The sequence below is a fragment of the Carcharhinus amblyrhynchos genome, chromosome 2 (assembly GCF_965287045.1).
Source record: "Carcharhinus amblyrhynchos chromosome 2, sCarAmb.v2.hapA, whole genome shotgun sequence".
NCBI classification, from domain to species: Eukaryota; Metazoa; Chordata; class Chondrichthyes; order Carcharhiniformes; family Carcharhinidae; genus Carcharhinus; species Carcharhinus amblyrhynchos.
In genome coordinates, this window is record NC_137325.1 from 41349197 (window position 1) to 41376430 (window position 27234).

Here is a 27234-nt window from a genome sequence, read left to right on the forward strand (position 1 = left end):
AAAGCTATGTCCCCTCGTGTTAGCCATCATCATCCGAGGAAAAAAGGCTCTCAATGTCCACCCTGTATAACCCTCTGATCATCTTGCATGCCTCAATTAGGTCACCTCGCAACCTTCTTCTCTCTAATGAAAATAATCTCAAGTCCCTCAGCCTTTCCTCATAAGATCTTCCCACCATACCAGGCAACATCCTGGTAAACCTCCTCTGCACCCTTTCCAATGCCTCCACATCTTTCTTATAATGCGGTGACCAGAACTGTACGCAATACTCCAAGTACGGCCACACCAGAGTTTTGTACAGTTGCAACATGACCTCGTGGCTCCAAAATTCAATCCCTCTACCAATAAAAGCTAACACACTGTATGCCTTCTTAACAACCTTATCAACCTGGGTGCCAACTTTCAGGGAGCTATGCACATTTTCACCAAGATCTCTCTGCTCATCAACACTACTAAGAGTCCTTCCATTAGCCCTATATTCTGTACTCCTGTTACTCTTACCAAAGTGAATCACCTCACACTTTTCCGTATTAAACTCCATTTGCCACCTCTCAGCCCAGCTCTGCAGCTTATCAATGTCCCTCTGCAAACTGTAACATCCATCCTCACTGTCTGTAACTGTCGACAGCAAATTTACTAATCCATCCTTATACACCCTCATCTGGGTCATTTATAAAAATGACAAACAGCAGTGGCCCCAAAACAGATCCTTGAGGTACACCACTTGTAATTGAAGTCCAGGTTGAATATTTCCCATCAACCACCAGTCTCTGTCTTCTATCAGCTAGCCAATTCCTGATCCAAACTGCTAAATCACCCTCAATCCCATGCATCTGCATTTTCTGCAATAGCCTACCATGGGGAACCTTATCAAACGCTTTACTAAAATCCACATACACCACGTCAACTGCCTTACCCTTATCCATCTCTTTGGTCACCTTTTCAAAAAACTCGATATGGTTTGTGAGGCATAACCTACCCTTCACAAAACTGTGTTGACTATCCCTAATCAATTCATTTCTCTCTAGATGATTATAAATCCTATCCCTTATAATTCTTTCCAAAACTTTGCCCACAACAGAAGTAAGGCTCACCAGTCTATAATTCCCAAGATGGTCTCTACTCCCCTTCTTGAACAAGGGGACAACATTTGCTATCCTCCAGTCTTCTGGCACTATACCTGTAGCCAATGACGACATGAAGATCAAAGCCAAAGGCTCTGCAATCTCCTCCCTAGCCTCCCAGAGAATCCTAGGGTAAATCCCATCTGGCCCAGGGGACTTATCTATTTTCACACTCTCAAGAATTGCCAACACCTCCTCCTCATGTACCTCAATCCTGTCTAGTCTACAACCCTGTATCGCAGTATTCTCCTTGACTACACTGACTTTTTCCTGCGTGAATACTGATGAAAAATACTCATTCAGTGCCTCTCCTATCTCTTCAGGCTCCATGCACAACTTCCCACTACTGTCTCTGACTGGCCCTAATCTTGCCCTAACCAATCTTTTATTAACATACCTGTAGAAAGCTTTAGGGTTCTCCTTGATCCTATCCACCAAAGTCCTCTTCTAGCTCTTCTTAACGCTCTCTTTAGCTCCTTGCTGGCTAATTTATAACTCTCCAGTGCCCTAACTGAGCCTTCACATCTCATCTTTACATAAGCCTCCTTCTTCCTCTTCACCAGAGATTCAACTTCCTTAGTACACCACAGTTCCCTCGCTCAACCACTTCCTCCCTGCCTGACAGGTACATATTTATCAAGGACTTGCGGTAGCTGCTCCTTGAATAAGATCCAGATTTCAGTTGTTCCCAGACCTGCAGTTTCCTACTCCACCTACGTATCCTAAATCTCGCCTAATAGCCTCATAATTACTTTTCCCCCAGCTATAATTTCTGCCCTTTGGTATATGCCTATGCCTTTCCATCACTAAGGTAAACGTGACCGAATTGTGGTCACTATCACCAAAGTGCTCACCAACTCCAAGTCTAACACCTGGTCTGGTTCATTACCCAGTACCAAATCCAATGTAGCCTCACCTCTTATTGGCCTATCTACATACTGTGTCATGAAACCTTCCTGCACACATTGGACAAAAACTGACCCCTCTAACGTGCTTGAACTATAGCTTTTCCAATTGATATTTGTAAAGTTAAAGTTCCCCCATAACAACCATCCTGTTACTTTCACTCCTATCCAGGATCATCTTTGCAATCCTTTCCTCTACATCTTTGGAACTTTTTGGAGGCCTATAAAAAACTCCCAACAGGGTGACCTCCTTACCTGTTTCTAATCTCAGCCCATACTACCTCAATAGACAGGTCCACATCAAACGTCCTTTCTGCCACTATAATACTGTCCTTGACTAACAATGCCACGCCTCCCCCTTTTCTGCCACCTTCTCTGCTCTGAGTGAAACATCTGGAACCTGCAACAACCATTCCTGTCCCTGCTCTATCCATGTCTCTGAAATGGCCGCAACATCGAAGTCCCAGGCACCAATCTAGGCTGCAAGTTTGTCCACCTTATTGTGTATGCTCCTCGCATTAAAGTATACGCACTTCAAACCACCCTCCCGCCTGCCAATACACTGCTGTGGCCTAGAAACCTTATTCATGACCTCCCTATTCTCATCCTCCTGTACATTGGAGCTGCAACTCAGGTTCCCATCCCCCCTCTGAATCAGTTTAAACCGCCGCCACCACCGACCCCCCCCCCCAAATAGCATTGGCAAATTTCCCCCCCAAGATATTAGTACCCATCTGGTTCAGGTGCAGACCATCCCTCTTGTAGAGGTCCCACCTACCCCAGAACGAGCCCCAATTGTCCAAGTATCTGAACCCTTCCCTCCTGCACCATCCCTTTAGCCCTTGTGCGTGGTAGGTCATGTTCGACCAATCTATTAGAGTTTTTTGAGGAGGTCACCAGGAAAGTGGATGAAGGGAAGGCGGTGGATGTTGTCTACCTGGATTTTAGCAAGGCCTTTGATAAGGTCCCTCATGGGAGGTTAGTCAGGAAGGTTCAGTCACTAAGTATAGATGGGGAGGTAATAAATTGGATTAGACACTGGCTCAATGGAAGAAGCCAGAGAGTGGTTGTGGAAGATTGCTTCTCTGAGTGGAGGCCTGTGACGAGTGGTGTGCTGCAGGGATCGGTGTTGGGTCCAATGTTGTTTGTCATCTATATCAATGATCTGGATGATAATGTGGTAAATTGGATCAGCAAATTTGCTGATGATACAAAGACTGGAGGTGTAGTGGACAGTGAGGAAGGTTTTCAAAGCTTGCAGAGGGATTTAGAACAACAAAGAACAAAATCAGCCTGGGAAACAGGCCCTTCGGCCCAACGAGCCCGCGCCGCCATCTCAACACCACCAGTCCACCTCTCTACCCACGACCCCTGTCTAATGTTTTATGGCCATCCAGATTGAGGGAAACTGATTTAGGGACAATTTATTCCTGCCAATCAGCCTAACAGCACATCTTTGGGGTGTGGGAGGAAACCGGAGCACCCGGAGAAAACCCACGCAAGCACGGGGAGAATGCGCAAACTCCCACAGACACCGGCCCAAATCCATGTGTCTGCACAGCAATCAGCGATAGCCACTGAGCTGTCGTCTTGCCCAGTATCTTGTCCAGTTTAGGCACACACTAACGACATGAAGCACTAGGCCAATCTCGAACCACCAAGAGCAGCCCCAGTATGATCCATTGTCTGTATGCCCCTCGTTGGACACGAGGTGGACCGACTCAAAAATTTGGACCAACTAGAAAAATGGGCTGAAAAATGCTAAATGGAATTTAGCACAGACAAGTGTGAGGTATTGCACTTTGGTAGGACAAACCAAAGTAGAACATACAGGGTAAATGGTAGGACCTGAAGAATGCAGTTGAACAGAGGGATCTGGGAATACAGGTACAGAATTCCCTAAAAGTGACATCACAGGTGGACAGGGTCATAAAAAGAGTGCTTTTGGTACAATGGCCTTTATAAATTGGAGTATCGAGTATAAAAGTTGGAGTGTTATGGTAAGGTTATATAAGGCATTGGTGAGGTCGAATTTAGAGTATTGTGTACAGTTTTGGTCACCCAGTTACAGGAAGGATGTAAATAAGATTGAAAGAGCACAGAGAAGGTTCACGAGGATGTTGCCAGGACTTGAGAAGCTGAGTTACAGAGAGAGATTGAATAGGTTAGGACTTTATTCCCTGGAGCGTAGAAGAATGAGGGGAGATTTGATGGAGGTGTATAAGATTTTGACGGGTATAGATACAGTGAATGCAAGCAGGGTTTTTCCACTGAGGCTAGGGGAGGAAAAAAAAACAGACAGCATGGGTTAAGGGTGAAAGGAGAAAAGTTTAAAGGGAATATTAAGGGGGGCTTCTTCACGCAGAGAGTGGTGGGAGTGAGGAATGAGCTGCTGGATAAAGTGGTAAATGCGGGGTCACTTTTAACATTTAAGAAAAACTTGCACAGGTACATGGATGAGAGGGGTATGGAGGGATATGGTCCAAGTGCAGGTCAGTGGGACTAGGCAAAAAATGGTTCGGCACAGACAAGAAGGGCCAAAAGGTCTGTTTCTGAGCTGTAATTTTCTATGGTTCTATGGAACATGTTCTGGACAATCTGCAGGGAAATGCTGGATGTCTCAGTTTGTGCCAGGCCCTGGTATCATAGGGCTGAGCTGCTCTGTCCAGCTTAGCTCTTGCCTGTTCACTTTGGTAACCTGTTGGCTTAGCTATTTAACCCCAAGTCTGTGGTTAGAATGGTGGAACATTTTTAAAGGCGACTGTGGTCTTTTTAATAGAGTCTGAACCAGGCTAAGGCCCTAGCACAACTGGTAAGTTCCAGTTTCTGCTCTGGGTTTGCACAGCAACAGGCCGGGCAGCTGGCCCTGAACTTGGACCAATCTTTCTGGATCTAAATAATAGGAAGATACTCAGACAAGTCTTTACTGAGCTTATTAACTGGCCTTCTCTCAGACTCTCCCTATTTTTCTTCTCTGTTCTAAGGCTTGCAGGATGCTATTTAATTCTTCCATATTTGGGGTATTTCTTTACACTTTTCTTTCACTGGCTAGCACATTGCTGCTAGGCAAATTGTTCTCAATGGAAAATCAATTTAGGTAGTTTAGAGACATCCTACTGTAACAGGGCCTTGAAATGGACCTTATAGAAGGATGCAAACACAAAGTCTTCTCCCATTCCACTGAGATCTTCAAGGAGTGTTGAGGCAGTTTGGGGAGCCGGGCGGGGGGGGGGGGGGGGGGCGCGTTGGGGGTGTGTGGTTTAGGTAGGTTTAAATTTCTCTCCAACATTAAGGAGGGAGTGCCCGTGCTCTGGAGGAATATCATAGAATCTCTACAGTGCAGAAAGAGGCCATTTGATCCATCTAGTCTGCACTGACTTTCTGACAGAGCACCCACTCAGGCCCTATTCCCGTAACCTCACATTTACCCCACTAACCTAACACCTTGGGACATTAAGGGGCAATTTAGCATGACAAATCAACCCAACCTGCACATCTTTGGACAGACCCCAAGGCTGGAATTGAACCCAGGTCCTTGCTAACCATTGTGCCACCCTGATCACATTTTGGATGTTCCTGATTCTTATGTGTTTGTGCGGCTCAGACACACATACACCCATACCCTCAAAAGAGTAAGTTTCTGCGAAGAGAGATTCTGTCTGCTTTGCTGCAGTACCTCCTGGAGTGTTCCTTAAGAGGTTACTTATGCAAAATCATACTGGGCTAACTGTTTTGCCACACAATCTCCAGCATTCAGTTCTGGAGCAACCTGTTAAATTACAATGAGAACCTTGAGCTCACCATTCAAGCTGCGGGATGCTTAGCACACACTCTTCTTTCTTGTTTCCTTTCCTGACACAGCGTGCAAGAGAGGGACAGCGTGCGAGTGTGTGTGTGTGTGTGTGTGTGTGCGCGTGTGTATAGGGGGGGGTGGTGTCTTTCCTATCTAGCGCTCTCTGTTTTCCTTTCCAATTTTCATGGTGAACAAACATCTGGGTATCATACATTGCCACTTTCTTACTGTTGGGGAAATGAATTTGCTCTGGTAAGTTAATTGTGTTTGAAAATTTGTTCCTGCCACCATTTTCCTCTTAGCTTCCAACTAGCTCTTTATATAGGATTTGGCTCATCTCAAAACTTGGCCTCTGGTCAAATTCAATTGAGCTCCCCATTTAAAACAGTTCTGATTTCTCCTCTCTGTCCATAAACAGAAAGATGATTCCCACTTTCTAAGTATTGGTATTTATAAGTGGTATTTTCTCTAACCTTCAGCTTGGAGTGATCAAATCCTCTTAATAACCCCACAGCAAACTCAAGATAGGGTAAAATCAGACAGTTCCATTATTTTACACACACTCAAAATGCAGGAAGAGCGTTTGCAACACCTTCCCTTTTTGGAATCATATAAAAAAGAGGGATGAGGCAAAAAGGAGCAAAGGGTGAAGACCGCAGAGAAAAAAAATTGTTTCACGTGAGTCTTGAATCAAGGTCGGAGTTCTCCCAAAAAAATTCTAAGCGCCAAATATGCAGGAAAACTGGAGGAGTAATTCATGTCGTTTTCTTCAGTGGGTGTTCAGACTAGAATCTCCCACACTCTGCAGTGTGCACTCGTGTGAATATCATTAGATTTCAGGGGGTGAGGCCAATCCCTGCCAGGGAGGCGGAAAGCAGCAGGCCTCTGTGCATATGCAGTGGCCCTGAACTGTCAGCCTCCCACTTGGTGGCTAGCTCAATCACTGGCCAGCCTGGGACTATACCCCTCAACATCTTATACACCCCTATCAGGTCACCTCTCATCCTTTGTCTCTCCAAGGAGAAAAGACCGAACTCTCTTAACCTGTCCTCATAAGGCATGCCACCCAATCCAGGCAACGTCCTTGTAAATCTCCTCTGCACCCTTTCAATGGCTTCCACATCCTTCCTGTAGTGAGGCAACCAGAACTGAGCACAGTATTCCAAGTGGGGTCTCATCAGGGTCTTATACAGCTGCAGCATTATCTCCCGACTCCTAAACTCAATTCCTCGATTGATGAAGGCCAGTACACCATATGCTTTCTTAACCAGGTCCTCTACCTGCGAAGCCGATTTGAGAGTCCTGTGAACCCAGACCCACATCCTTCTGATCTTCCACACTGCTAAGAGTCTTACCCTTAATATATTCCGTCATCCCATTTGACCTGCCAAAATGAACCACCACACACTTCCGGACTGAAGTCCATCTGCCACTGCTCCGCCCAGTCTTGCATCCCATCTATGTCTCGCTGCAACTTCTAACATCCCTCCAAACTGTCCACAACACCTCCAACCTTTGTGTCATCGGCAAGCTTACCAATCCATCCCTCCACTTTCTCATCCAGGTCATTTATAAAAATCACAAACAGCAAGGGTCCCAGAACAGATCCATGGGGCACTGATGACTGACCTCCATGCAGAAAAAGACCAATCTACAACCATTCTTTGCCTTCTGCGGGCAAGCCAGTTCTGGATCCACAAAGCAATGCCCCCTTGGATCCCATGCACCCGCCGCCGCCCCCCCCCCCCCCCCAACTTTCTCAATAAGTCTTGCATGGGGCACCTTATCGAACGCCTTGCTGAAGTCCATACAAACCACATCTACTGCTCTTCCTTCAATATGTTTAGTCATATCTTCAAAAAACTCAACCAGGCTTGAAAGACACAATCTGCCTTTGACAAAGCCACGCTGACTACTTTTGGTCATACTATACTTCTCTAAATTTTCATAAATCCTGTCTCTCAGGATCTTTGCCATCAACTTACCAACCACTGAGGTTGGACTCACCGGTCAATAACTTCCTGGGCTATCTCTATTCCCTTTCTTGAATATAGGAACCACATCCGCAATCCTCCAATCCTCTAGAACCTCTCCCGTCTCCATCGATGACACAAAGATCATCGCCAGAGGCTCTGCAATCTCTTCCCTCACCTCCCACAGTAACCTGGGGTACATCCCATCCGGTCCCGGCGACTTGATACTATTCAAAAGCTCCAACACATCCTCTTTCTTAATGTCCACATACTCAAGCTTTTCAGTCCGCTGCAAGCCTGTGCTACAATCACCAAGATCCTCTTCCACTGTGAATACTGAAGTAAAGTATTCATTGAGTACCTCTGCTATTTCTACCAGTTCTATACAAACTTTCCCACCGTCACATTTGATTAGGTCCTATTCCTTCACATCTCATTCTTTTGCTCTTCACATACTTGTAGAATGCCTTGAGGTTTTCCTTAATTTTACCTGCCAAGGCCTTCTCATGACCTCTTCTGGCTCTCCTAATTTCCTTCTTAAGTTCCTTCCGACAAGCCATATAGTCCTCTAGATCCCTAACATTCCCTAGCTCCCTGAACCTTTTCTATGCTTTTCTTTTCTTTTTGATTAGATTTGTTACAACTTTAATGCACCACGGTTTCTGTAACCTACCAAAACTTCCCTGTCTCATTGGAAAGGTGGTCCACTTTGGTAGGAATAATGGTAGGAAGGATTATTACTTACGTGGCGAAAAACTGCAGCAGGCGACGGTGCAGAGGGACCTCGGGGTCCTTGTGCATGAGTTGCAAAAACCCAGCCTGCAGGTGCAGCAGGTGGTCAGGAAGGCGAATGGGATGCTGGCCTTCATGGCGAGGGGGATTGAATATAAAAGTAGGGAGGTCTTGCTGCGGCTGTATAGGGCATTGGTGAGGCCGCAGCTGGAGTACTGTGTGCAGTTTTGGGCGCCGTACTTACGCAAGGATATTTTGGCCTTGGAGGGAGTGCAGAGGAGGTTTACTAGGCTGATGCCGGAGTTGAAGGGGTTGAGCTATGAGGAGAGGCTGAATAAACTAGGCTTGTACTCGTTAGAGTTTAGAAGAATGAGGGGAGATCTCATTGAGACATATAAGATGATGAATGGGATGGATAGGATAGAGGTGGAGAGACTCTTCCCGCTCAGAAAGGACAGTAGGACTAGGGGGCACAGCCTCAAGATAAAGGGGGGGGCGGTTTAGAATGGAGTTGAGGAAGAACTTCTTCACTCAAAGGGTGGTGAATCTCTGGAATTCTCTGCCCGTGGAAGTGGTGGGGGCTACCTCGGTAAATATTTTTAAGACGCGGGTTGATGGGTTTTTGATAAGAGAGGGGATTAAGGGTTATGGGGAGAGGGCGGGAATGTGGACCTGAGCCACGACAGATCAGCCATGATCTTATTAAATGGCGGGGCAGGCTCGAAGGGCTAGATGGCCTACTCCTGCTCCTATTTCTTATGTTCTTATGTTCATAATCTTCTACAGATTCTGTTCTACCAGAATGGTCATAGTTCATATGAATGGTCATAGTCATTCTATCAGAATGGTCATAGTTAAATTCATTTGATTAGTCTTTCTATGCTGCCAAGGCTTCTATTGACTTTTGAGAATAGTGCAGGAAAGAAAATTAATGCTAGAGGGAGGCTTCTTGCAAATGGGTTTTATAATCCCAAAGAGCAGTGAGTCCACGCACAGTCATGTGTGAACAGGAGGAAGACTCCAGGTCCTCCAGGGTGTCCTTCACCTCGAAAGAGAGGGGTGAAGATGCCATGCCTAGACAGAGGTCAGGTGAAGGGCTTAGCACTGGCCTGCTGCCTTTAAGATGGAGGCAAATCTGTAGAAGATTACTCACTGCCAGAAATGGTGGTGGAGGCAGGAATGCTCAAGACATTTACAACATATCTAGATGTGCATTTGCCATGCCAAGGCATACAAGACTATTGGCCAAGTGCTGGAGAATGAGATTGGAATAGTTAGGTGGTTTGTCTTTGACCAGTATGGACACAATGGGTTGAAGGGCATTTTTCTGTGCAGTACAGCTCTATGGCTTACATTCACTGAGGCACCAGGGATGCAGACTGCAGACAACCGTCCTTTAATAATGGCTCTCATCCAGATGAGGAGGCTGGCACAAGGCCATGAGGAACAAGAGCCAGAGCAGCGAGACGCAGCAGGGCCTCAAAGATCAATATGCTTGCAAATAGGGTTAACTACAGTGATATGCATTGGCTTGACCATGGATAAATTGCATATGGTGCTCTTATCTAAAAATGAGCAAAAGTCAATACTGGAGGCAGCTTTATACGTTCCAGGATGTGTTTGCTCACATCGTCAGCTCTCCAGTACAAGCTATAGCCTATAGGGCTCTGGAGGAGTATTAAGGGAATTCCTGGCCTGCATTGAGTGAATGGCTGTCTGGGTTCTATTTAAAAATGGTGCCTTGTCATTTGACTCTGAGGTAATAACAAGGTTGGCAACTTCCTAAGCTCCTTGCTAATGCACAATTAATAAGATGAACAGCATGTATTCAGCCACCCTGCTACCTAGTGGTAATTACACCAACTTTCCTACCCACCAGACTCCAGAATGGAATATTCCACACAATATGCCTGGAATTTCATGGAAAGCAACTGCATAACTTGGCAATTTATCTCTGCAAAAATGTTATTTTCACCACATCCCCATTTTTGTTTATTAATTTGTTTAGCCATCCATGCAAATGGTTAGTTTGAACCAGTATAAGTAATACAACTCACTTTGACCACAAGGTATCCAGTTAAGGACGCACCACCAGATGTTGAACATAGTTGCATGGTGATATACATGAAGAAATGTAATTTGGCTGGTCTTCTTCCGCAACACAAAAAATATGGTGTCCATAAATTCAATAGCTTTAGAAAAGTAGTACCACCACAGTACCTTAGCCACCTGTAAAATGAATACGAACATTCTTGTAACCAGTTGCAATAAGATACACACAACAGTAATTATCTGAACAAATTTTTTTTTAACTGAACTTCAATATAGTCAATTTTTTCCACATGCCACTGCGACCCTTTTAGCCATAGAAATAATTAAAAGCCAGTGCCAAGAGTCAACTCAAATTAGAATCACAGGGCAACCAAAGATCACACAATCTTATAGCACAGAAAGAGCCATTCAGTTCATCTTTAGGAGACATATCTAATTAGTTTTCCTTCACTGTTTACACGTGTGCTGCAATTTTTTGCTTTTTTAAATATATACATATCTTCACTTCATTTTTAAAATTTACCACTGAATCTGATTCTTTCACTCTTTCAGGCAGTTGTTCCAGGTCATCATGTCTCAGTGGAAAAAAATAAAACTTTCGGCTTGGAAGAATAGATTTCACTAATAGACCATCTTTTACAGGTCAATCCCTTGCAAACAGAGATTATACAGTACCTGTTAGTGTGTGTACCAGTCTATTTTTATTGAAGGTGTTTTTTCTACAAAGTTTGTGCACTGTTGATATTGAGACATCTGACTGGGGGAGTCCCAACGCCAACAATAATGGTCACCTGCTTTCTGAAATGCATTGATCAGTTGTTTGTAATACTCTAACAGTGACCCACATAATGGTTTATACAGTTCCAGGACAGTTTCTCCATCCTTGCATGCTATGACTTTGCTTTTCAAGGGAAAACATCTTGTATGTCCCAACATCCTTATTTACCCACCCTGCTACCTTCATGGATTTGTGAATCTTCACTCCAAGCATCCTACCATGCATTGTGTATTCCCTGGTAGTGATTTCCACCCCACTTGCATTATCCCACACATCTCCAAATTTAATTCCACTTGCCATTTTCCTGTTCATCTGACGAGCCTTTTGATACCGTGTTATGGTCTGTGGCTTTCATAGAAATCATAGAATAGAATCCTTACAGTATAGAAAGAGGCCATTCGGCCCATCGAGTCTGCACCGACCACAATCCCATCCAGGCCCTACCTCCATATCTCTACATATTTACCCACTAATCCCTCTAACCTACGCATCTCAGGACACTAAGGGAAATTTTAGCATGGCCAATCAACCTAACCCACACATCTTTGGACTGTGGGAGGAAACTGGAGCACCTGGAGGAAACCCACACAGACACGAGGAGAATGTGCAAACAGTGACCCAAGCCGGGAATCAAACCCAGGTTCCTGGAGCTGTGAAGCAACAGTGCTGACCACTGTGCTACTGTGCCACGTTCTTCCATTCTCGACCCACTTGGCCAATTTTCACATCAGTAAACCTTTTAATCATGCTCCCTATATTAACGCCCAAATAAGTGAAGCATATCATGTACAGTAATGGAGCCAAACTCAGCCTTCAGTGGAAATAGCTTTCCAGTCAAAAAACATTTGTCCAGCAGGCTCTATTGCTTCCAGACACGGAACCACTTTTGGATGCAACTTGCCACTTTCTGTTGGATCCAATCAACATATAATTTTCTGATCAGTGTTACAGAAAAACTTGTTGATAAATTTTTTTTGGGAGAACCCCAGTCATTGTCTCAGTGCCAAATTCGCATAAAAACAGGTGTCATTCACCCTAGTTAAAGCAGGATTTTCAAGGTGAATCTCCCACATTCTGAGCACTGCAGACTGCCTCAGGGAGATTCACATTGAAAGCCCGGAGGAGGGGTCGTGGCTATGCACCCTGAAAGCTGGTGGGGGGGGGTGGGGATGCGGGCAAAAGGCTCAGCCATGGGCGAGGCAGGGCCCCCACAAAAAGTCCCAGCCATGGGCTAGGCGGGGCCCCTGCAAAAAGGCCCTGCCACGGGTGAAGCAGGGCCCTCGCCCCTGCAGAACTACTGGCGTGAGGGAGGGATGGGACCCATCCCCACAGAACACCCGACATGGAGGGGGTACAGGGTCCACAGAACACCCAGTGTGGGGCGGTGTCCCGTCCCCACAGAACGCACGACCTTGCATGGTTAATGGCAGGGCCCTGGGTGCTGTTGAACTAGAAAGGCCTAGGGGCGTAGGTACATAGTTCCTTCAAAGTGGCATCCCAGATAGACAGGGTCAGAATGTTGAGTTGGGACATTATGTTACAACTGCAAAAGACATCAGTAAGGTCACATTTGGAGTAGTACATACAATTCTAGTCACCCTGCTATAGGAAGGAAGTTATTCAATTATAGAGGGTGCAAAAAGAGATTTACAAAGATGTTACCAGGACTTAGTGTTTGAATTATGAGGGGTTGGGACTTTTTTCCCTGGAGCGTAGGAGGATGAGGTTTATAAAATCGTGAGGGGCATAGATAAGATGAATAGCCATGGTCTTTTTCCCCGGGGTTGGAGAGTCCAAAACTAGAGAGTATAGGTTTCAGGTGAGAGAGGAGAGATTTAAAAGGGGACCTGAGAGCAACTTCTTTTCACAGGGGTTGTTGCCTATATGGAAAGATCTGCCAGAGTTGGTGGTAGAGGCAGGTACAATTACAAAATTTGAAAGATATTTAGATGGGTACGTACAGCAAAGGTTTAGAGGGGTATAGCCAAATGCAGGCAAATGGGATTAAGTTCAGTTTCTTTTTTCACCTGATGCATGCTTATTGACATCCAGGCATGTCTGGATTCAAGAAACCAATCGCTTTTCTTCGTGGGAGTATATTTGTTCCAAATCCCCCCTGCATCTTCCTTGACATTGCTCATTCTGACACAGATTTACCTTGAAGTAACTCTTTCCAGTCCACTTTCTACAAACTAGATCTCAGCTTCATAAAATTGGCCTTTCCCCAAATTTAAAACTGTTTTTCCAAAACAAAACTTTTAAGTTCAGTAGAAGTAGGACACTTCAGGAGTCATACCATTATAATAAATCACTGAAAGTTATGGATCACTGACTGCATCTACTTTAAGAAGTCTCTCAACATCAGGCTCACCCCAGTCCAACACCAGCACCTCCACATCATGGCCTGTATCTCTTTTAATTTAGATTGCTAGACTGGAGGGCAGAATGTTCCCTTCTTAAAGCTAAGTGCTGTGGTGTGTAGGTTCCACAAACAGACCTCCTGCTGGTTGGAGCGATGGGAAATGACAGCTGATGCCATTCATGGAAGCCAGTTAATTATGCGTAGTCTAGTACCTTGCCAATTCACCCCACCCCCACCTCCAACCCACAATGCAATCCACAGCAGGAAGAGGATGAATCCGCTGCGAGGATGAGTTCAGATATCAAATTCTCATCATACACTCAAAGTTATATATTGGAGACTCCTGAACAGTGTTAATGGGAGACACTGTCTCTCTCACGGATACATTGCACATCCTCAGCCCTTCCTGAGGAGAGTTTACTGCACACAAGGAGCAAGCCATTTTCCCAACCCCTGCTCCAAGCCTTCTCATCACGTACCTTCCTTTTGTCTTCATGCAATCCAAGCTTGCCCACATCAAGATGGAAAAACCTCAGATGGGAAGCGGGATGGCCAGCATCATGGAGCATGCCACCAAGTTGGCTGGGAAGGATTTCTCCTGTGGAAAAGGCAAGATTGGCTTCTCCCAGAAACTTAGTACAGGTGGTGCCTCCCTGAGTTGATCACATCCTGACATTCAGAGTGAGTAACATGCAATCTTGTATTCTGCCTGCTCATTAACTAAATCTGTCTTCTCCCTCTATTCGGCCCCAGCAGGTCCAGGCACACCAGACGGGTGAACATAAACAACAGCTGACCTAAAGGACAAAGCTGAGGGGCCATTAGAGAAAAGTCTACCACTACTTTCATTTGCACCCTTCACTAGCTCAGGGACACAAAGCTCAGTGGGTCATAGTTCAAGATTGAGCTCAGGGTCACTTTCTTGAAATCATCTCACTGACATGTTCCACAGAAGTCAGAGGCAGTGACCAGATCTCTGTAACTCAGGATTACTGGAGATCAGGCACCCACTGAGTCTGAGTCAGATAATGAGTGGTCATCAAGACAATGCTGGAGATGCAACAACTCAGCTTGGATCGTGTGGATGCGGAAAAAATGTTTTCACTAGTAGGCGAGACTGGATCTGAGGGCACCATCTCAGAATAAAGGGATGCCCCTTTAGAACCAAGATGAGGAAGAATTTCTTCAGCCGGGGGTGAACCTATGGAATTCATTGTGAAAGAAGATTGTGGAGGCCAAGTTATGGAGTATGCTTAAGATAGAGAAAGATGGGTTCTTGATTGGTAAGGGGATTAAAGGTTATGGGGAAAAGGTGGGAGAATAGGGTTGAGAAACTTATCAGCCATGATTAAAAGGAAGAGTATATGGATGGGCTGAATGGTCTAATTCTGCTCCTACTCTATGGTCTAACAGCCCAGAACTTTAGGCAGATTGGAGGATGGAGGCATTCCGGTGAGATCTTCCAAATATCATGGCTTCAACATAAAAGTCCCAGAGGAAACAAACATGAAACTGGGAAATAGGAATACTGGTCTGAACTGTTCTTTTCCTTCTGGGCTGCCTTGTGGCCATCATGGGAAGGTGGCAACCACCTTGAAGATCTTGATCAAGTAGGTTTGCCAGATTTGCACTTGGACCTGCACATGGTTATAGGGCACTGATTCATCAGTGCTAGGACAGTAAAGAACCAAGACACCTTGACCTCCCTCCAGGTGTCCCTTATCCTCAATGAATTAGGGAGGGACCTTTTGACAGAGAGAGGAGTAGTAACAATTGGATACCCTGGTAGCCTCCACATAGCATACTCCAAGGGTGTCTGGCCACTCTGAATCCACTCTGCATCAAACTTTCTCCACTCTCTGTAGGTTTGAGGAGAGTGCATCTGCCTGAGCAGGACAGCCTCATCAGGTTGAGGTCCTGAGAACTTTGGACCAAAGAACATCATCATAGACAAGAGGGTGATAGGGTTAGGAAAATTAAGAAATATTACCATCAGTTCTGGGTCATAGGTGTTCAATCACTGTACATATCTTGTACTTCTGTAAATACATTTAATGTCAATGAGAATGGTTTGGTCATTTGAAAGCAGTGAGGATATTCACATATGTGCTCCCTTATTTGAGGGCAAGCTATCTTCAGCTATCTCACTTTAGCAGCTGCACATTCATGTGATGTAAAGCTCACTAAAGATAGTTACAGGAAACTTGTGTGACGTCAGGGAAATGTGCAAGAATTTTTATTGGAAGTGTGGTCTAAATGCATTTGCAACCTTAATTGTTTGAGAGCGCTGCTCCAAAGCCTTGAAGGGATCATTGCAGTTGTGTCTAAGTGGCATTGCGAAAGCACAAGGCCTTACACAATGTACTCATCTCAATGTCCACTGTTGTTTCTCATTAATGTGGCAGTAAGTTCTTTGAAGCAGTGCTTGCATTGTTTCAACTTCGACTGCCCAGAGAGCATTCAGGCTTCTGTGCTGATCTTTCCAGAGCTTGCTTAGTCTGTATTGACTTCAAATTGCACCTTCACTACTAGCCTTATTGCTGATACAGCCTTGTAACTGAGGCACAAACTCAGAGCGAGGTGACCAAGACACCAACCCTGATACTTCTCAAAACTACAGTGAGTAGAGAAGGTTTGATGTATTGATGACATGCACCACCTTACCAAACTTCCTTCTCCATTTTTAGATTTGGCACACTGATTAAAGTTGACTTTAACACAAATTTTGAATGGAGGCCAATTGTCCCATAAGCCATGCAAATTAGAGAAAGCATATTAGAGGCTATTATTAATTATCTGACATATATGCAGCAGCTGTGCTTTAACAGTTCCCTGCATTCCCAATTTTCACATTCCTGTGTTCAGACTAAAATGACTGTATTGTGTGCTTCCTTTCCAATTTGCCTAGTTATAAAGTCATAGAGGTTTACAGCATGGAAAAAGGCCCTTCAGCCCAACTTGTCCATGCTGCTCTTTTTGTTTTAAACCCCTCAGCTAATCCCAATTGCCCACATTTGGCCCTCTATACCCATCTTACCCATGCAACTGTCTAAATACTTTTTAAAGACAAAATTGTACCTGCCTCTACTCACCACCCTCAGTGAAAAAATTGCCTCCCTGGACCCTTTTGTATCTCTCCCCTCTCACCTTAAACCTATGCCCTCTAGTTTTAGACTTCCCTACCTTTAGGAAAAGATATTGACTATCTAGCTGGTCTGTACCCCTCATTATTTTATAGACCTCTATAAGATCACCCCTCAGCCTTCTATGCGCCAGAGAAAAAAGTCCTAGTCTATCCAGCCTCTCCTTATAACTCAAACCATCAAGTCCCAATAACATCCCACTAAATCTTTTCTGCCCTCTTTCTAGTTTAATAATATCTTTTCCATAATAGGATGACCAGAACTGTACACAGTATTCCAAGTGTGGCCTTGCCAATGTCTTGTCCAACTTCAACAAGACATCCCAACTCCTGTATTCAATGTTCTGACCGATGAAACCAAGCATGCCGAATGCCTGCTTCACCACTGTCCACCTGTGACTCCATTTTCAAGGAGCTGTGAACATGTACCCCAAGATCTCTTTGTTCTGTAACTCTCCCCAACTCCCTATCATTAACTGAGTAAGTCCTGCCCTGGTTCAATCTTCCAAAATGCATCACCTTGCATTTATCTAAATTAAACTCCATCTGCTATTCGTCAGCCCACTGGCCCAACTGATCAAGATCCCATTGCAATCCGAGATAACCTTCTTTACTCTCCACTATGTCACCAATCTTAGTGTCATCTGCAAACTTACTAACCATGCCTCCTATATTCTCATCCAAATCATTAATATAAATGACATAACAGTGGCTCCAGCACTGATCCCTGAGGCACACCACTGATCACAGGCCTCCAGTTTGAAAAACAACTCTGTAAAACCACCTCTCTGGCTTCTGTTATCAAGCCAATTGTATATTCATTTAGCTACCTCACCCTGGGTCTCGTGAAATTTAACCTTTTACATCAACCTACCATGCGGTACCTTGTCAAAGGCCTTGCTAAAGTCCACGTAGCCAGCATTAGCTGCACTGCCCTCATCTACCTTCTTGGTTACCCCTTCAAAAAAACTCAATCAAATTTGAGAGAGATGATTTTCCACTCACAAAGCCATGCTGACTGTCCCTAATTTGTCCTTGCGTCTCTGAATACCTGTAGATCCCTTCTCTCAAAATACCTTCTAACAATTTACCCACCACAGATGTGAGGCTCACTGGCCTGTAGTTCCCAGGCTTTTCCCCACAGCCCTTTTTAAACGAAGGCACAACATTTGCCATCCTCCAATATTCAAGCACCCATGACTATTGATGATTCAAATATCTCGGATAGGGGACCCTCTGACAGTGCGGCTCGCCCTCAGCACTGACCCTCTGACAGTGCGGCTCGCCCTCAGTATTAGTGTAAGAGTCAGTGTTAAGTGTGTATCCCAAACACTGATGGAGTATGTGAGGGAGGTACTGGGTTAGAATCTGCTGTGTTTGGAGACAGTGAGGAGAGTGGGTGAAGTTTCATTGGTGTATTTATTGGAGAGTGTGGTTACAGAGTGAGGCTGTCCTACCTTGGGAGAGACAGGGATAGCGATTGGACATGACTACTCTCAAACAGCACAAACAGGCCCTTCGGCCCACAAGTTACGCCGATCATATCCATACCTACTAGGCCTATCTACAACCCTCAATCCCATTAAATCCCATGTACTTATCCAGAAGTCTCTTAAAAGACCCCAGCGAGTTCGCCTCCACCACCACTGACGGCAGCCGATTCCACCCACTCACCACCCTCTGAGTGAAAAACTTACCCATGACATCTCCTCTGTACCTACTTCCCAGCACCTTAAACCTGCATCCTCTCATCGCGACCATTTCAGTCCTGGGAAATAGCCTATGAGAATCCACCTGATCTATACCTTTCAACATCTTATAAACCTCTATCAGGTCACCTCTCATCCTTCGTCTCTCCAGGGAGAAAAGACCTAGCTCCCTCAACCTATCCTCATAAGGCATGCCTCCCAATCCAAGCAACATCCTTGTAAATCTCCTCTGCACCCTCTCAATAGCCTCCACATCCTTCCTGTAGTGAGGCGATGAAAATTGCACACAGTACTCCAAGTGGGGTCTGACAAGGGTCTTATAAAGTTGCAGCATTACCTCCCGACTCCTAAACTCAATTCCTCGACTGATGATGAAGGCCAGTACACCATACACCTCCTTGACCACATCCTCCACCTGAGAGGCCGATTTAAGAGTCCTGTGGACCCGGACCCCAAGGACCTTCTGATCCTCTACACTGCTAAGAGTCCTACCCTTGATGTTATACTCCTTCATCCTATTTGACCTGCCAAAATGGACCACTACACATTTATCTGCGTTGAAGTCCATCTGCCACTTCTCCGCCCAGCCTTGCATCCTATCTATGTCTTGCTGCAACTTCTGACATCCCTCCAGACTATCCACAACACCACTAACCATCGTTTCATCGGCAAACTTACCAACCCATCCCTCCACTTCCTCATCCAGGTCATTTATGAAAATGACAAACAGCAAGGGTCCGAGAACAGATCCCTGTTCTGTTCCCATTCCACCATGTCTGTATTTCTGCCTTTTGTGTTGGGCTCCAGCTTCGCCATCCTTGTGCTGCCCTGCACCCACACCCCTCCCCACCTTTGCCAATTGTTCACCTTGTCTCTTTCCTTCCTGCCAGTATTTTTCCATTTCTTGACTCACTCCAAAATTTCCAGTTCTGCCTGCCAATGTCTGGAAGGGAGAATGCTGTCCAGAAAAACTGAAACAATAATTCCCTCTATGAAGTAATTACTCTTTATTTGTTAAAATTCTATAGACCTAGAGTAAAAAAACAAGTTGATCTTTTTACTCTCAATAAATATAAGGCTGATGAAAATCAAAACAAATGCTACTGAGAGAACATAAGACAGAACATAAGAACATAAGAAATAGGAGCAGGAGTAGGCCATCTAGCCCTTCGAGCCTGCCCCGCCATTCAATAAGATCATGGCTGATCTGAAGTGGATCAGTTCCACTTTCTCGCTTTCTCCCCATAACCCTTAATTCACCTATCAGAATCCTATCTACCCATGACTTAAATATATTCAGCGAGGTAGCCTCCACCACTTCAACGGGCAGAGAATTCCAGAGATTCACCGCCCTTTGAGTGAAGAAGTTCCTCCTCAACTCTGATCTAAACTGCCCCCCTTTTATCTTGAGGCTGTGTCCTCAAGTCCTGCTATCCTTTCTAAGCAGGAAGAATCTCTCTACCTCTACCCTATCCATCCCCTTCATTATCTTATACGTCTCTATAAGATCCCCCCTCATCCTTCTCAACTCCAACGAGTACAGACCCAGTCTATTTAGTCTCTCTTCATAGGCCAACCCCTCATCTTCGGTATCAGCCTAGTGAACCTCCTCTGCACTCCCTCCAAGGCCAATATATCCTTGCGCAAGTGCGGCGACCAAAACTGCACACAGTACTCCAGCTGCAGCCTCACCAGTACCCTGTACAGTTGCAGCAAGACCTCCCTACTTTTATATTCTATCCCCCTCGCTATAAAGGCCAACATTCCATCTGCCTTCTTGATCACCTGCAGACTGGGTTTTTGCAACTCGTGCACAAGGACCCCGAGTCGCAAAAACCCAGCCTGCAGGTGCAGCCTCTCTGGAACCATGCTCATGCCACCTCCATAACTTGCATGCTCCCATGTCCCCTTCATAGCCACTCATCCAGTACTTGCTATCAACAGAACACGGGTCTTACGAAAATTTTAAAGATTTAATGATCCGAAAGCTCTCAGTCATATATAAGTGATATTGAAAAAACTAATTTATGAAACCCATTCAAAAAATTAAATCTCCTCAAGTGCCAATCTGTTGTAATAACACAAACTTCAATTCACTAAACATACCATAAGAGTTAACCCTTTAATAACCTCAGAGCTGTAAATCACAACGTGAATTCCGCAGTTGCGAAGTTGTGAGTTTTTGAAATTCAGCCAAGCATTCATAATATGCTCACCTATAACAGCAGCAGTTGGGGAAATGCCAGCAGTGAAGCCCATTGAAACTAGAAACACATGTTTTTTTTTTCAGAAGTTACACCACGTTTTTAGTAGAACATAGAACATAGAACATTACAGCGCAGATCAGGCCCTTCGGCCCACGATGTTGCGCCGACCAGTTAAAAAACAATGACCCACTAACCTAAACCAATCCCTTTTCGTCCATAAACCTATCCACGGATCTCTTAAACGCCCCCAAACTAGGCGCATTTACAACCGCAGCAGGCAGGGCATTCCAATCCCTCACCACCCTCTGGGTAAAGAACCTACCCCTGACATCCGTCCTATAACTACCCCCCCTTAATTTAAAGCCATGCCCCCTCGTGCTAGCTTTCTCCATCCGAGGAAAAAGGCTATCACTGTCCACCCTATCTAAACCTCTAATCATCTTATATGTTTCAATAAGATCCCCTCTTAGCCGCCTTCTTTCCAGCGAAAACAACCCCAAATCCCTCAGTCTCTCCTCATAGGACCTCCCCTCCATACCAGGCAACATCCTGGTAAACCTCCTCTGCACCCTCTCCAAAGCCTCCACATCCTTCCTGTAATGTGGGGACCAGAACTGCACACAATACTCCAAGTGCGGCCGCACCAGAGTTGTGTACAGTTGCAACATGACGCTGCGACTCCTAAATTCAATCCCCCTACCAATAAACGCCAAGACACCGTATGCCTTCTTAACAACCCTATCTACTTGATTCCCAACTTTCAGGGATCTATGTACACATACACCTAGATCCCTCTGTTCATCCACACTATTCAAAGTCCTCCCGTTAGCCCTATACTCAACACATCTGTTATTCCTACCAAAGTGAATTACCTCACACTTCTCCGCATTAAACTCCATCCGCCACCTCTCGGCCCAGCTCTGCAACCTGTCCAAGTCTTCCTGCAAACTATGTAAACTATTAATTTTTCATTAAGTACTCCAGCAGAGAGTTTCTTTTCAGCTGTAGTCTGAATTATTTTCAATTTTAAAATATTAGGCATTTAAAGCATTTTCAATCTTGACAAGTAAAACAGACCTTAAACCCTACCCTTCATGAGCATTTATGTCAACTCTATCAAATCATGGTTCCCAAAGTGCAAATTGGGGTCAGTTTGAACTCAGCATTAAACCTAAATAGCCCAGCAGATTGAGATTTCCCATCTGAGAGATTCAGGCCCACTTCTCTCCCTGCGTATAAAAAAAGGGTGGGACTTACTATAAATGCCCAGTTTTCTGTATGTAATATATATGTCCTGTGTAATAGTCACACAATTTTCCAGGAGCATGTAATTATAGAAAGACAATCTTACGCAGCAGTATCTTTGTACTGGAAAACCTGACAGAAAACACCTGCAAATAAAAGATTTAAGGTATATGTATGTCTCTCTTAAGAAATATATACTTAGAACTTCCTATTCCTTTACTTGACTTTTATTTTATGGGGAAAGAAGCTTTGGAAACTTAAGAAAAGGGCCAAATGATCAAAATGCAAAGGGAAAAATGAAGTCTTGATGAAACTGCATTATTATATCTAAATAGATGAAAATGAAAGTAATAAAGGACCTTTAAAATGTTCTTACCTCAAGCATCCCCCCCGAACACAAGTAATGTTAACTGCTAGAGTGGCAAAAACACTGGAAAATTAACTCTGTAATCATAGAATCATAGAACCCTACAGTGCAGAGAGAGGCCCTTCGGCCCATCGAGTCTGCACCTAACACAATCCCACCCAGGCCCTACCCCCATATCCCTACATATATTATACCCACTAATCCCTCTAACCTGCCCTTCCCTGGACACTAAGGGGCAATTTCTTAGATTGGCCAATCAACCTAACCTAATATTCCACTCAGCTGGTTAAGACAATTAAACAACTTGAGGAGAGTTACATAATATCCCATCACTGACTAACCCACATCAACATGTACATTGAAAACACAAGATCAAATTTCACAGCCCTCTGCAGAGGAAGCTGACAGTGAGCTGTAAAATTCACTGCCTGAGTGGTGATGCCATACCTATTGCTATCACCTCAACCAGAATTTTACAGGTTTCTGGGGAGGCATTTGGTGACCTGCCTCTTGGGCCAACTGAAGCCCATGACGCCAATGACAGTCACGTAAGGGCCTTCTCCCACCCCCAGAGATAGTCCTCAGACCTGTATGTTACCCTCCATTGACTTGCCAAATTCAGCACCATATCCCCACCCTTGTCAAGTCCTGTCATCCTGGCCCCAGCAAAAATACCAGACTTACATACAGGTCCACGGTTCCTCAGTGTTGAGTAGACTGCAGTCCCAGCAGTGGTCCCTGTTCCTAATGTATCGTTGGTAACTTTTGGAAGATGGGTCTTGTTCCCAGATGGGGCAAAAGTCACGCCCTGACAATTAAAGATTCAATGGTCCTTAAGAGGGTAACAGGGTGCTGAGGGCAGCAATGTGACACAGTGATTAGCACTGTTGCCTCAGTGCCACGGACCTGGGCTCAATTCCGATCTTAGGTGACCTGAATGTGTGGAGTTTGCATATTCTCCCTGTGTCAGCATGCGTTTCCTCCGGGTGCTCCAGTTTCCTCCCACAGTTCAAAGATGTGCAGGTTAGGTGTTTTGGCTATGGTAAATGTATACGGTTACAAGATAGGGTGAGGGTTGGGCCTCGCTAAGAAGCTCTTTGAGAGTTGGTGCAGACTTGGTGGGCCAAATAGCTTTCTTCTGCACTATAAGGATTCTATAGATAATCACTGTCTCCACGCAAATTAGCAGTGAACATCTATGGAGTACCAGAAGTAAGCATCTTATTCTTTTTTTCAATTTTCTACCTCTGCCAACTTTGATCAAAAATGTATCCTTCACCATCTTAATGTTATAAATCATTGTCTCCATGTTATTAATTAAAATTAATTATATGGATATAATATGAAGATTGGGAAATATATTCTTTAAAATTCATGGTGGTCATTTTCTAGCACATGAACCATAATAAGATCAATTTCTGACTTCAATCGCTCAGGTCTAAAGACATGAAAAAGTCAGCTGAGAAATCTTATCTGCCCTAAACTGGCGCGTTTCGTCACAACAGTAGCACTGTTGTTGACCAAGATTAGCCAAGAGTAGGCTTCCCCTTGTACGACTGTGGAAGGCAGTGCTGTCCATGTGATGCACAGCATTCTCTAGGAATTACATTCAGCATTATTACCACATTGGAAATCTATTAGTTTTTTTGTCTCACCCTGATGTCAGTGTCGCCAGCAGCATGAAGATTCTGACACTGCAAGTTATATTTTCCTTCCCAGCTTGCCAGGACCAACTGTAAAGAACACAAACCAGTTATTAGGAAATGTGTTGATCGTGGTTCTATGTTCTATCAGGTTTAAGGTGCTGGGAAGCAAGGACAGAGGAGATGTTAGGGGAAGTTTTTCACTCAGCGGGTGGTGATTGAGCGGAATCGGCTGCCGTCGGTGTTGGTAGAGGCGAACTCGCTGGGGTCTTTTAAAAGACTTCTGGACGAGTATATGGGATCTAATGGCATTGGGAGTTACAGATAGTTCTGTGGCTTGGTAGGTATAGATGTGATCAGTGCAACTTGTGGGCCAAAGAGCCTGTTTGTGCTGTAGTGTTCTATGTTCTATGGTTGATCCAGAACCAGAACCACTAATAGCAATGAGTTCAGTGGAGAAATGCATAATCTTCACAGGTTACCATCTTCTTCGAATGGGAATAATTTGCTTTCAATTCCTCTTATGAATGATTTCAGCAAATGCCTTAGGGGGTTAGGTTGATTGGAAATGCTAAAATTCCCTTACTGTCAGGGTGACCAACAGATCAAATACATAGGGTTGGTGTCAGTGCAGGCTCAATAGACCGAATGGCCTCCTTCTGCACTGTACGGATTCTATGTTCGCCCAATCTATTTTTTTTATTATTGATTCGTCATTTTCAACCAACTGGTCTATAATTCCCTACAGATTTTTTCCTTTGCACCTTTCTTAAAAAGTAAAGGAATAAATCACAAATCAAGAAAATTTCAGAAGATTATAGTTAAGCATAAAGTTCTCACCTGCTTCCCATAAAACCATCTTCTCTGGTGGATTTGTCACTCTTTAATGCCATTAGTTTCTCCATTATTATTGTGGTTATGTTCATTTTGGGTGAATTTATATAGGGAGCATATTTAGGAATTAAATATTAGTTCCTTTGGGATGTCTGTCATGCTGATTTTTTTTTAAGTACTCTTGCAAATTATTCAACATGTCCACCATTTATCAATGACAATATCACCATTATCAGTTTCCAAAGGGCCCATATTGCTCCTAACTACCTTCCAGACAAGTACTTAAATCACCAAGGCTACCGACCAAGTGCTGGTAAATGGGATTAGTATAGATTGGTATTTGATGTGGCATAAACACGGTTGGCTGAATGGCCTGTTTCTGTGCTGTATGACTTGTTTTTCTAAGGTAATTTTAACAATATTTTCTGCTGATTTTGATATCCCCTGCATATGCTTTAAATGCTTCCTTTTAGTAATTCCCACCACGGTCTGTTTTGACATTCTTTACTCTTATTTGTGCGCAGATTTTGTGGTGCAGTGGGTAGTGTCACTGTCTTTCAGCCAGGTTCAAGACCACCTCAGCACTTGATCACCAAGGAAGGTGCATTCGTAATGCAGCCAAACAGATTGATTATTAACATGCAAATCTTTCCAAAACTAGGTAGTAAGAATAATAGAAATACCTGGTCAGGTGCGTGATGGAAAGAAAGTTGAAGCCTCTACTATCACAATCCATGCTCCAAAAGTGCATTTTGCCACAGGGGCTTGGACTCCAAATGAACTCTAACACCATCACCACTCTTATTTTTGGTGCCCTCTCCCATTTACAAGGATTTTTCCTTTTTTTGCAATTTTGTTTTTCATGCTGCATTTTTGAATGTAAAACTCTTTGTTTCCCCACCTTCCCCCACTTCCCATCATAATTCTTTTTTAGATACCCCACTGATTTTCTAACAGATTTTCCACGTGTAACTTGAAATAAGCCTTACTTATTCTCAAAACTTAATATTTGATCCATATTCCCATACAAACACTACTTTAAACTTTGTCATGTTATGATTACTATTTGATAAAAGTACACACATCATTAAGTTGTTAATATATCTAATCCTCATTCATTTATAAATCTAATATGCATGGTGGCACAGTGGTTAGCACTGCTGCCTCACAGTGCCAAGGACCTGGGTTCAATTGCCAGCTTGGGTCACTATCTGTGTGGAGTCTACATACTGTCCATGTCTGTGTGGGTTCTCTCCGGGTGCTGTGGTTTTCTCCCACTGTCGGAAGGATGTGCTGGTTAGTTGCAGTGGCCATGCCAAATTCTCCCTCAATGTACCCAAACAGGTGCCAGAGTGTGGTGACTAGGGGATTTTTACAGTAACTTCATTGCAATGTTAATGTAAGCCTACTTGTGACACTAATAAATAACCTTAATACAGCAAGTGTTCTTCTTGATTGTACGACAGGACATTGGGGTCCTGAAGCTGACAGCAATGTCTGGATCAAATTTGGGGCCCAAACACACACTTGCTGGCAATCATCCTGGAGGCAGTCTCCAAATAGGCCTCCCCTGTACTGGTCATCTTGCTTCTGATGCTGTTTGCCCAGAAGATAAGTAGCTCTAGATCCTCAGCATTCTCACCGAGAGAGGTGGGCACAGCTGAAGTGGATTGGAGACAACACAGACACACCTGCTTGCCAGCATATTAATTATCAAAAAGAGCCTGCACCTAGATTGGTATGTGAATTGGGCTGGAGAGGAAAGCACTCTGCTGGATTAGACTTGGCCTCATTTGTGGCCTTCCATTAATGCGGTGCCCTGTTTGTGACATGGAGCTTTTGGCTCAATAATCCCTGCCTACCACAACATAGTAAGAAGCCTCAAGTCTTACTGTGCTTATCCCAGTCCAACGCTGGCATTTCCACATCATGGCTACCACATGGCCAGCTACATTGCAGAGGCTGCCAGCTCAAGCAGCTTTGCAGCTGGTAAAATGGTGGAGTGGCTACAAACTGAGGGCTCAACAATGTTAATTGGCTGTTTGCCTTTGCACAGGGCCCAGCAGAGCCTACTGTTATATCAGATTTGAACACCAAACGTTGTGCAGATGGTAATCAACAAAGGCCTTTTTAGTCCATGATTAGCATCAGAAGGCCTACATAGCTCTACTGTTGAACTTTTGTTATTCATTCCTTGATATAAAAAACAAACCTTAGAGACTGTAAATGTCCAAGAATTCCACAGCCTTGGTAGATGTCCAGGTAGGTTTACATAACACAATCTTCCAGGAGAGGCAATCCCCATCCAATTGCAACTCTGTTCTTTTATCATACCTTAATCTGAAGTTCCACATTTCTCACCTGGACC

At 44.4% G+C, this 27234-nt stretch overlaps 1 protein-coding gene across 3 annotated transcripts in view; it reads right to left on the bottom strand.

Annotated features, from left to right (window-relative positions):
• elovl2 (ELOVL fatty acid elongase 2) overlaps positions 1-27234 on the bottom strand; it is a 123753-nt gene that overhangs the window by 15523 nt on the left and 80996 nt on the right. For all 3 annotated transcript variants that reach the window (XM_080204850.1, XM_080204859.1, XM_080204840.1), the window contains 2 exons: positions 24045-24122; positions 10585-10756 (listed from right to left, as the gene is read on the bottom strand). In XM_080204850.1, the coding sequence (XP_080060976.1) occupies positions 10585-10756; positions 24045-24122 (250 nt within the window). The remainder of the gene's footprint in view (positions 1-10584; positions 10757-24044; positions 24123-27234) is intronic.